The sequence below is a fragment of the Oculina patagonica genome, chromosome 5 (assembly GCF_052425735.1).
Source record: "Oculina patagonica isolate OP01 chromosome 5, crgOcupat, whole genome shotgun sequence".
Classification (NCBI taxonomy): domain Eukaryota; kingdom Metazoa; phylum Cnidaria; class Anthozoa; order Scleractinia; family Oculinidae; genus Oculina; species Oculina patagonica.
Window position 1 is genome coordinate 580699 of NC_135762.1, and position 12381 is coordinate 593079.

The window sequence follows — 12381 nt, forward strand, 5'->3', positions numbered from 1 at the left end:
CCCCCTTCTCCCACTCCCCTCCGGAGAAGGAGAGAGTGTAGGGGGAGGTACTCCCACACCCCCTTCTCCCACTCCCCTCCGGAGAAGGAGAGAGTGTAGGGGGAGGTACTCCCACACCCCCTTCTCCCACTCCCCTCCGGAGAAGGAGAGAGTGTAGGGGGAGGTACTCCCACACCCCCTTCTCCCACTCCCCTCCGGAGAAGGAGAGAGTGTAGGGGGAGGTACTCCCACACCCCCTTCTCCCACTCCCCTCCGGAGAAGGAGAGAGTGTAGGGGGAGGTACTCCCACACCCCCTTCTCCCACTCCCCTCCGGAGAAGGAGAGAGTGTAGGGGGAGGTACTCCCACACCCCCTTCTCCCACTCCCCTCCGGAGAAGGAGAGAGTGTAGGGGGAGGTACTCCCACACCCCCTTCCTGGAATAATTTATTCATATATTCTGCCAACACAAATGCAAAACAACAGTGTCTTTTGTAGTTAGCATATTTTAATATTTTTAACTTTTAATATTGTAATGCGCTTTTGCTCATTTGAATGTTAAAAAGCGCAATATAAATTTATAAATTATTAATATTATTAATGTTGGCTTTGTGATCTTTGTTTCTTTTACATTTTAATTTTGTTTACTCCCTATTACAATCCGTCTTTTTGTAAGAAAATGTAACAACTAGAGATATATACTTTCCACTATCCCAGTTGAGAAGGGTTTTGATTTTAGTTTAAAGTTCATCCACAATCCACCATTCTCTAAGAAGAGGTTATTGGGGGAGTGAGTTATATTCCAATCCAACGTCTTTGACTGTCTCAGAGGTAAACATTTTGGGAGGGATTGTACTTCCATCCACAATCCTTCTCTCTTACATTGTGGATGGAGTTAACGCTTCTTCCCACTCTCTTTTCCTTTGTGAAAGATTGTGCATGTAGGTAAAAGGTCCTCCCACAACCTTCTCTTCTAGAAGAATAAAGATTAATAAAATTGGTGATGGAAGTTAAACTTCCTCCTAAAGTGTTTTTCTCACGGCTGGGAAAGTAGTGATTGTTGACGGGAGTAAAACTACCTCTATAGTCCTCATTTCTAGGTAACGTGGAGGATTGCGGGTGGGGGTTCAATTTGTAACCCCCAATCGTTTCCTCCAGGAGGTTGGAGGATTGTGGATTAGAGTTATATTTCCCTCCGTAATTTCCTCCAAGGAAAGTACAGTGGACATTTTTAGATGGGAGTGAGAATTGCTCCCACAGTGGGTGTATATATTCCTTCTGTTATCACATTGTTTTGGCAAGAGGGAATTGCTCATAGGAGTAAACTAAATTTAAACGTAAAAGTAATGGACAGCGACACAAGTATTACCGCAGTCACTTGACAAGTGATGTGGTATATTTTATATCTTTATTATTTTTGTATTGTTACATTATGGGGTTTTTAAGAGCATTTGGGTGAAACCTTTAATTTGCTCTTAGTGTCTTCTTTACAGTCGTAAAGTTAACTTTATTTCTATCGACTCATTTATTGTGCGGTAATTACTGATAAGAAGAAGGATTGAGAATGACATAGTGTACAAACAACTTAGGTCACCTTTTTAATGTACAAATGACATTTGTTTCCAAGTTACCATTGGATTATATTTCTGTTTATTTTTTACTTCTTCTTCAGGTTGTCTTTTACATAGATTAGAATTTTTCGTTCGCTCGTTAAACATTTTCTACAAAGTTCATGTCACAAAATTTGAAATGATCATTTATTTACACTCAGTGTTTGCCTCATTGTTATTGTTGTAATTACAGAGTGACGGGTGGCAAAAGTCCCTTAATGAATAAAAAAAAGTTTGCAAAAGTTCCTCTACTTCTCGTTAAATCACTCAGGCGCTGTGTTGTTTTTCATTTTCTTGATTGTTTACTCTCTGAGTACCTGCTGAGAAGATCAATTATTGACAATATATTAGAACACATAACCTAGAATAAAGGTTAGGCATTTAGAATTAATCGTAAATGCAGCCAACTAATCCAGGGATAGTCATATTGTTTATTTTTTGTCATTAAATTACCAACGAACGAAAACGTTCCTTCACTGAGAAGTTCAGAATTTGTTGTGAAGAAAAATAATAATCATCAATACCCAAGCTAGAGTGATCAAAATCTAATCTCTCCTTCTCCAGAGGCAAGAAACAAAATTTAGATAAACAGCAGGCGGATTATTACTGGAAATTGTTTAACATCCAAGAAAAAATCCATTAGCAGATTTTATTAACAACATTGCACACGCACTGAGTTGCAAGCGATGAACAAGACTATAGAGTTTCAATTTGGTCGTATTGAGTTATTCTACTTAATGTAGGCCTTGCAATTCAATCAAACATATTTTAATAAGTCTGATCACATAACAGACTAAACTTAGCGCGGTTGTTTTCATTTCAGTAAAAATCTTACATGTGAATAACCATTCTCCATACTAATGCATGCGCCATATTTTCCAAAATGTTTACCAAATGTGAGATAAATGAATTTAATCCTACAACATGTATTGTTCAGTAAGTACTTCGTATCTGACTGCATTACTTGCAATTTCCATATTTCTTTCTTGAGAGAATTGATGATTTTCTCATAACCTGTTTTTCGTTACTGTATATTGACACTGTAAGGAAAGACTTTGCATCTCACCTCAATACTAGGTTATCGAAAAGCGAGCATGGTGAAGGCGCTGTTATTATTGACATGCTTCTGAAATCACAGTTAATGTTCTTTAAAGTCGGTAAATACTTTGTTTGCATTTTATTTTAAATTTTAGTTACAAGCACTTTGTAATCAGAAAATCTAATTGAGAAAAGCCGAAAGTTCTTTTGCCACTATTTAAACATTGTATTTCTTGCACTTTCAGTCAGCATTGTTGTATAAGTAGAAAGCTGTAACATTTTTTCTCGTTTTCTCATGCAAATCGTTTTTAGCATCTTTCGTCAAGTTCGACTTCTCTTTTTAAAATGCAAAAATTGTTTCACAAATGAAGCATTAGCATGTTTTTGTTTTTTTGCCCACGATTAAACATTTCCCCAAACGAATGACTAGTATTTTGTACAAAATAATATTGTATAAAAAGTTCATTTAATAGGAAAAGTTGAGGAAAGGGCTGGGTGGGAGAGATATGAAGACGTTGAGGGGCGGGGGGGGGGGGGGGGGTGGGAGGGAGGTATTCATGTATATGGGGGCTGTGAAAACATTATGTAGTCACAAGGGGGTGGAGAATTTTTCTTTTGATATTCACAATTTAGATTTTATGTTTTTTTCTTCTACAATCATAACTTGCAAATTTCCAGTCCATAATCGAACACAAGAAATACATCTAACAGTTGAGCTTTGACGTTTTAATTAATAATTTTCAACAGAATTAGAAAACTCAATGACCTCCTCCTCATCTTTTGTCATTTACATAATTGTATCACAACACCGTCGTCTTTAGGAGTCTGACTCTTGATCAGTGGAATCGTCTGATTTGTCTTTTTGCCATTTTACACGGTTCTTGCCCATAGAAGGTCTGAGTATTTTGTGGTTTGCTCCACGCCGCCCATCGCATCTGGTTCGATGAGATATTCTAGGGCCTTGATGTGAAAGCTGGGTGGAGCTTGATCCTTGCCAACAGCTTTTTCTGCACAACTTCTGGATAAGGTCTCCTGACAAGACTGCATTTGCCGAGGACTTCACCATAGATTTGTGTTTGACGTTTTGCTTTGGTCTTTCTTATTTCGTTCCATTCGTTTCCTTTCTTCAGCAGCAGCTGTATCCCAACCAAGAAGACTACCTAATATTTTGTACTTTAAACTAATGCAGCGGTGTAAAGAAATGAATTGCCTATTTAGTTCATTACTCGCCTAGTTTTTAGGTGTAAGTGTTGAAACATTCAAGAAATTTTTCAGCCCTCCTCAACTATATATATGGATATATGTCCAAGTATTGATCTCAGTTGAAAAACATGTTTCAAGGTGCTTGATGAGTTTATTTTGTTACTAAAACTTCTCTTTTCTTATAAATATCATGGATAGTGTCTTAGACTGTGGAAATGTGATTGTATGTGCTGTTAGGGAATGGGAGCCCCAAAATTTCTGTTGCGAAGGGGGCGTTGATTTTTTTTCGGTTTAATGATGCCGCATCTTCATGTCCCGCCCCTCTCCTCCACGTTCCCCTTTTCACATCAAATGAATTTGCTCTTAACCGACTTTTGACCAACAGGTTTGGCTCTAACTTATTGATCACGTACGTAATACGAGTAGTACTCTAAATTCGCATAAAAAATTAAATTAAATGCTAACCGCCCGAAATGTTCATTTAATCCGCTACATTTCTTTTAATTTTGTTGGTACATCAAGAGAATCTTTCTTAGTAAATGATTTTTTTAAGAACATATTTGACAATGTATCGATGTGGTAAAGAGATTTTAGATTTGATCACTTTTGTACTTAACCTTGATTGTTTGACATAGAATGTTTTCGAAACTTCAGGCTGAGCTCTTTGACGTCACGCATGCATTACCAGCTCCAAGATGGCGGCGTTCAGTTGTCGAGTTTTGGGAAAGATTTCGTGGGGTTATAGCGCACATTGGAGGCTGAAATTTAGGTGAATGACATATCTTTGTGTAAACTTTTTATTGGCGTAAAGAAAATAAATGGCCATTCGATTCTGGAGTGAACTTCTCCTTTAACAATTTTTTTCTTATCACCTTCTTTTAATAATGTAGGAGTATTTTAAATAGAAAATAGACTTTTCGTGTTACTGATCTCGATAGCTGGTTACCGGAGAACGAATTCAAACATGCTATAGGCGCGGCTATTATTGACATGTCATTTATACAAAAAGAAATGGTTTATACTGAATTTTTACATTTTACTGCAAATTTATAAAACTGCTCAGTAACACACTGTGTAATGAAATCAGTACATTAACTGTTAATTATGTACGTATAATTAACCCTTTCTCTACGTCACTGATCACTTGCTGTAAGTCTGGACTGAATAAATACCATAAAACGGAAACAGTTCAGTCTGATCGATTTCTCTAAAACTGGTGCCGAGACCCGCATTAAAATGTCAAAGGAAGAACTAAAACACAACAGGGCAGTCAGAGGGGCATACAAAGGTCATTGTAACCAAGACATCAAACGCGCGGAACGTCTTATGACCGATACTGAAGGCGGCATAAACATCACAGAACTGAAAGCAATTGGAGAACGTCTCTCAAGGAGATTGGACGAAATCAAGGCTATGGATACCGCGATCTTGAACGCATTGCAAACAGACGAAGAGATAAGCGAAGAAACCGAGCAAGCATTGACGTTCCAGGACGACATCCATTATTGGATAGTAAAAATTAAAGAATTTGTCACAGACGGGTACCATCCGGTGAGTACGTTCCAAAACAAACCAACACCTAGAGCTCACACTGCTCACATCAACCTTCCAAAACTACAAATCCACCCCTTTGATGGAAACCCACTTGAATGGCTAACGTTTTGGGATAGTTATAGTAACGCAGTGCACAATAATCAGGAACTGAACAATATTGACAAAATGAACTATTTGAAAGGTCTGATAACCTGCAACGCAGCGCGCGCAATTTCAGGGCTTCCAATGACATCACAAAACTATGAAAAAGCCATTGAAATACTGAAAGAACGTTTTGGAAGGAACCAAGTTCTAATCAACGCGCACATGGAATCGCTTTCAAAAATCAGCGCGCCCTCAGCTGATGTGCAGCAATTACGACAATTTTATGATAGCTGCGAGAGCAACATTCGTGCCTTAGAAACGCTGGGAGTCCAGACAGACTCATATGGAAGCCTGTTAATCCCAATACTGCTAAAGAAATTACCGGAACAATTACGTTGTACAATATTCAGAACAAATCCTCAGGCAGATTGTTCCCTAAATGATCTACGAACAGCGCTTTGCCATGAAATAGACACAAGGGAAAAGAGTCAACTTACGCAGGAAAACGATACAAGCTCAGTCGTTGACGACGTTCTCGTACCCACAGTTGGCGCATTACTCACAAACACTCAACCACGCCAAATACACCCGGCTCCGAAAAGCCCCAATACGAACAGGAAATTTCAGCTAAAACCATGCATATATTGCGACGGTAAACACCGTCACGACAAATGCTCGAAAGTAAAGACAACAAAAGAAAGGAAAACCATATTGACACAGAAAAATAAATGCCTTAACTGCCTCCGATCAGGCCACACAAGATATCAATGTCAATCAAGATTTAGATGTCTAAATTGCGGACTAAAACACCATACGTCGATCTGTGAACCAAGCGAGCCAAATCGAGATTCAAGCAAAAGACACGAAAAACAAGAAGACCCACAAAACAGCAAAAACGTCACCTCTGCAATGACAACCTTAGCAAGTACAACGATACATACAAACACACTAATGCAAACTGCACTGGTCACAGCAAGCGGACCAACCACGAGATGCCAAGCACGCATCCTTATCGATACCGGATCGCAAAAGACATTCATTACGCAATGCCTGAAGAATAAGCTACAGTTGAAAGCTGCTCAAAACGAGATATTAGACGTAACCACATTTGGTTCCACCAAAGGTACTCTAAAGTCCTACGAAGTCGTGACACTTACCTTAAACGCAGTAAATAAAGATGTCAAAATAACAGCCTTAGTCACGCCCATCATCTGCCCACCACTCTCAAGCACGCAACATATGGAAATTCCTGTTGAATTCAAAGCTCTCGCTTTCGCCGATCCACTGAACGCGAAAGGTGATCGCACAATAGATATACTCATAGGAAACGACCACTACGCCCAGGTCATTCTGGGAAACACAAAGAAATCACAAGATGAGAGATGGATGGCTACACAAAGCAAGTTTGGATGGCTCCTCTCAGGACCGGTACCCAACAATGAATTCAGTACAGAAACTACACTCAACACATTATGTCAAATGATTGATGCACAGCCCACAAGAAACGATGACCTCAACGAAACTCTCACTAAGTTCTGGGAGATAAGCAAAATCCCAGACGAGTGCAACGACACAGAGGTAACAGGAGTCCAGAAACATTTTCAAGATACTATTGAATTCAACAAAGTTACCGGCAGGTATAATGTAATACTCCCATGGAAGGACAACAAGCAAAACCTACCAACAAACTTCACATTGGCGAGAAAAAGACTAAGCAACCTGCAACATACCCTAAAAGGAAAACACCCAGAGCTTATTCACAAATACAACGAACAACTGCTCGATCAACTCAAGAGAGGATTTATAGAACAAGTCCTCGACCCGAACATACATCAAGGAGTCATGCACTACATGCCACATTTTCCAGTCTTCAAAGAAAGCAACACAACAGCTATGAGAATCGTTTACGACGCTTCAGCGAAGATATCCTCGAAGGCATTAAGCCTCAACGATTGCCTTCATACAGGACCTAACCTCATACAAAGACTACAAAATATGTTACTCACCTTCCGATCACACAAGATAGCCTTCACGGCAGATATCGAAAAGGCGTTCCTACAAATAGAGCTCAACACTCAAGACAGGGATGCTACGAGATTTCTTTGGCTAAAAGATATAGACAAATCAGCGAATAATCCAGACAATTTAGTTGTCTACAGATTCTGCCGCGTACTTTTCGGAGCCGCTCCGTCTCCATACTTACTAAATGCTACAATACAGCATCACCTTGCCAAACAAGACGACTGGATATCAGAAGACTTACAACGATCGATTTACATGGACAACGTTGTCACAGGAACAGACACTGAACCTGAAGCCTTACAGTATTACACATCATCGAGAAACTACTTCCAAGGGGCGGGTATGAATTTACGGCAATGGACCAGCAACTCCCCTACCTTAAACCGTCAAGCTCATGACGATGGAGTATACGCAGAACCAATGGTCAAAGTCCTTGGCCTCAATTGGAACACAAAGACAGATACTTTGTCACTTTCATTAGCGAAACTGATCAAGCAAACAAACAGCATAGAAAAAGTCTCCAAAAGATCAGTATTAAGCTTATCCTCAAAACTATACGACCCCTTGGGATTTGTGGAACCAGTGACAGTAAAAGCGAAAATAATGATGCAGGAACTATGGAAACAAAACCTAAAATGGGACGAAGAACTTCCTGGAAGCTTTAAGGAGAACTGGGTCAAATGGCTGAATGAACTACAAAATCTGACCCCACTGGGAATACCCAGACAATACTTCAATAATGATGGCGGGAAAGTTCAACTACACGTGTTCTGTGACAGCAGCCAGCTGGCATACGGAGCAGTGGCCTATCTGAGAGGAACCAAACCCAAAAGTGAGACAAAATGTACATTCACAATGTCCAAAAGTAAAGTAGCGCCCATAAAACCACAAACAATGCCACGATTAGAACTACTTGCAGCAGTGCTTGGAGCAGAGTTATCTAAATACCTATCAAATACTATACTTTCAAAGTTCCATACATCCGAAATTATATTGTGGAGTGACTCACAAATTGTGTTATCATGGATAACTTCATCAAAGCCTCTACGACAACAGTTTATCCAACATCGAGTACAACGGATTAGAGACATTACCTCACAGAGTACGTGGATGTACTGCCCGACCTCTTGCAACCCTGCAGACCTCATTACCAGAGGATTAGACGCTAATGCCTTTATATCTAAACAGCAGATTTGGAACCAAGGATCCGCGTGGCTTATGAAGCCAACACGGGAATGGCCAACAGTCAACGACAACCAATTACAAGACAACACAGAAAATTACACAGAGACCCAAGCAATAAGCATTAATGTCGCAAGCACACAAAAGAGCCCAAATTTACTGAACGTCATCGATATCACCAAATACAGTACCCTGAACAAGACGCTACGAGTTACCGCGCTCGTTATCCATTTCACCAGAAAACTGAGAGAGAAAACAAAGTCTAACACCATTACTGCCATAGACATGAAACACGCTCGCAACGCTCTACTCCAATCTGTACAACAATTTTACTATGGAGAGATCCTATCGAAAATAAAAGACAAAGGAAAAGGCAAACGGCCAGCAATAATACACCAGCTTGGCCTTTATTTAGACGATGATGTCTTGTTGCGATGTCGCGGAAGACTACAATACGCACAGCTACCACACAACACCAAGTTTCCAATATTGATACCGAAGGAGAGTCACTTGTCAACCCTTATTGTTAGAGCAACACACTCTATAGTTTTGCACGGTGGCGTACGTGAAACCTTAACAGAACTTAGGCAATCGTATTGGATACCTAAAGGCAGGCAGCTAGTAAAGAGGGAAATAAGGAAGTGTGTGACCTGTAGAAAGGTAGAAGGACCACCATTTCGCTCGGTTAGCTCTCCTCCATTACCAGATATAAGAGTCACAGGGTCCCAACCCTTTCAAGTAACGGGAATTGACTATGCCGGACCATTATACGTGCGTAACGCCAATAAAGAAGTCGCAAAGGTCTACATCTGCCTTTTCACCTGTACAACAATACGAGCAGTACATCTTGAGTTAGTAGAGGATCAAACAGCCAGCGCATTTTTGAGAGCCTTCAAGAGATTTGCAAGTAGAAGAGGAATTCCAGAATGCATAATTTCAGATAACGCTAAAACGTTCAAGCAGGTTCACAAGAACTAAAAGCCCTCAAAACGCAAGTGATAGAAGCAGCCGAGTCTCAAAGGTTCCTTGCCAACCATGGCATTAAATGGAAATTTATCACAGAAAGAGCTCCCTGGTGGGGAGGCTTTTATGAGCGACTGATCGGACTAGCCAAACGAAGGCTAAAAAAGATGATTGGAAACACGTCACTGAATGCAATAGAATTACAGACCATACTCACAGAAATCGAAGCTACACTTAACAGTCGCCCACTTACTTATCCATACACAGACATCAACGACGGTCCACCTCTTACCCCATCCCATTTCCTCTGTGGACACAGACTTCTAACACTGCCTGATACAGAGGAGAACTCGGACTACATCCCTCATGAGTCGGCCAAAGAATTAACAAGACGGGCAAAATACCACCAGAAAATAATGCAGTCTTTCTGGAAGCAATGGCAAAGGGAATACCTAACTGGCCTCAGGGAACAACATTCATCCCAGAAGAATAAAAACATATCGGGAGAGTCAGTAGCTCGCGGTAAAGTTGTGTTGATACATGACGAAACACCGCGAAATCAATGGAAGCTAGGAGTCATCATTCAACTACATCAAGGGAAGGATGAGTTGGTACGCTGCGTCACCCTAAGAACAGCAAAAGGAAATCTTTTATCGAGACCTATCGAGAAGCTTTATCCACTTGAGGTGTTAACCGAGGAAGACCTACAAGACTCTAAAGAAAACATCAAGAACCCTGAAGAAATAAGGTCGACAAGCGAAAAACGAACACAGCGAGCTGCCGCTCAAAGGGCTGCAGTAAAAATAAATGAACTTTCTAAACTTAATGAACTTTAAAACTAAATACTAATACTTTATAATTGTCTATGATCAACATTTTATTGCTGGCCCGGGAGGGTGTAATGAAATCAGTACATTAACTGTTAATTATGTACGTATAATTAACCCTTTCTCTACGTCACTGATCACTTGCTGTAAGTCTGGACTGAATAAATACCATAAAACGGAAACAGTTCAGTCTGATCGATTTCTCTAAAACACTGTAATCAGAAAATTCATTCACACCTTGAAACTGATTTGTTTTGCGGCCTCTTATAACGAATGTATAAATACAGTAAACTTGTAATTCTTGTCACAAATTGCTTTCATGTTTACACGATCACTCTATCAAGTCAATTTTACAACGAAGCAATCACAAGTTTGTTTCACAATTTAAGCTTTAGCATTTGTGATCTGTACGGTTTACTTCCATTTTTCTTTCGACCATTTTCTTTGTAGCATTTCTTTGTTTAGTCGACTTTTTACAAACAATTTTATTCTGATATTCTAATCAATACGTTATACGAACAGTAATCTAATTTTGAACTGATATTTAGAAAGAAATTAACTAACTCGAATCATTCCTCCTGCATCCTTACTGATTACTTTGTATCATTTTTGTTGCTGGTTCATCAAGACAATCAGTTCTCTAGAAAACGATTTTCTTCAGAAGATACTTGACAATGGATCAATGTGGTAAGGTGAAATTAAATTTTGATCACTCTTGGACTGAATCATTTTATGATAAACAACAGAATAAAATACCAGATAACTATAATGAACTTATCTTAACTAAGATGTTTCAAATGTCCTAGGCCAGTATCCAAGAGCAAATCACTGCAAAGTGAATTGGTGGCACGTGCTTTCAAATATTTGCCTTCAACCTGAAGAAAAAAGAAACCATTCGGTTAACTTTGGCTATTTTTCTTTCTTTTAGGCGAAATTTTAGAAACGGTTTTAATTCCCGTTGCGAATTTAAAAACGACATACAAATAGCACTGATCATGTGAATAATACCTTGATATACTAGCTATATAGTATTGACCTGCTCCCAAAGTATCAAGGCTTCATAGCTCATGTGGTAGAGCAACGCACCGATGTCGCGTTAGTCAAGAGTTCGAATCCCGTTGTTTCTTTTTATGGTAAACGACAGAACAAAAAGACAGGATACGATGAACTTATCTTACATGACAGGTTGCAATGTCATCTTGCGCCAGAGTCCAAGAGCTAATAATTCACTGTAATCCAAATGGAAGCACATTCTGCCGAAATATCTGTGTTCAACCTGGAGAAAAAAAGAAAACATTATTAACTAAGGGTATTTTTTGTTTCTACGAACGTTTAGGAACGATTTCAGTTTCCGTTTACTGATCAATAGGACATACGAATAGCACTCTAATATTTTACCGATCATGCGTTTAATATTGTCAGTTTCAAACTAACCAACTCGAAGTGTTAATTCTTGAACAGCCTCATAGCTCAGTTGGTAGAGCAATGGTATCGCGGAGTTCGAGTGTTGTTGTAGCCTCTTTTTTTTTCAGACCAAAAAAATCACTTGCTTAAAATTGCTTACTTACTACCAAGATCATTTCAAAATTCTTACTGATTTAAACTTTATAACTCTCTATTTCCGCTATATAGCTAGTATATCAAGATAATATTTCCTAGTTAAAAAGGTTTTTTACAAGATACTTGACAATGGCCTGAAATATTTTTTGGTAAATAACAGGCCAAAAAAAAGACAGGATATGATGAACTTCTTACATAAGATATTTCCATTGTCAGCTCGCTCCAGAGTCCAACGAGCTCGAGCTAACAACTGCAATCCAAAGTGGCTGCTATTTCTTTCAAAATGTCTGCGTTCAACCTGGAGAAAAAGAAAACAACATTAACTTGGGCAATTTTTTTGTTTAGTCGAACTTTGAGAATT

At 39.3% G+C, this 12381-nt stretch overlaps 2 protein-coding genes across 2 annotated transcripts; both read left to right on the forward strand.

Moving 5' to 3' along the window:
- Positions 1-5064: 5064 nt before the first annotated feature.
- LOC144654152 (uncharacterized) lies at positions 5065-9648 on the forward strand. The gene has a single exon (XM_078514244.1). It carries the CDS (start codon positions 5065-5067, stop codon positions 9646-9648), a length of 4584 nt encoding a protein of 1527 aa, XP_078370370.1.
- A 152-nt stretch (positions 9649-9800) lies between these two features.
- On the forward strand, positions 9801-10469 carry LOC144654153 (uncharacterized). Its single transcript, XM_078514245.1, has one exon. The coding sequence runs from the start codon at positions 9801-9803 to the stop codon at positions 10467-10469; it is 669 nt and encodes a 222-aa protein (XP_078370371.1).
- Positions 10470-12381: the final 1912 nt, after the last annotated feature.

Bases quoted from the DNA above. Each gene is read 5' to 3' on its own strand.
- LOC144654152 (XM_078514244.1), top strand. From the start codon at position 5,065: ATGTCAAAGGAAGAACTAAAACACAACAGGGCAGTCAGAGGGGCATAC.
- LOC144654153 (XM_078514245.1), top strand. From the start codon at position 9,801: ATGATTGGAAACACGTCACTGAATGCAATAGAATTACAGACCATACTC.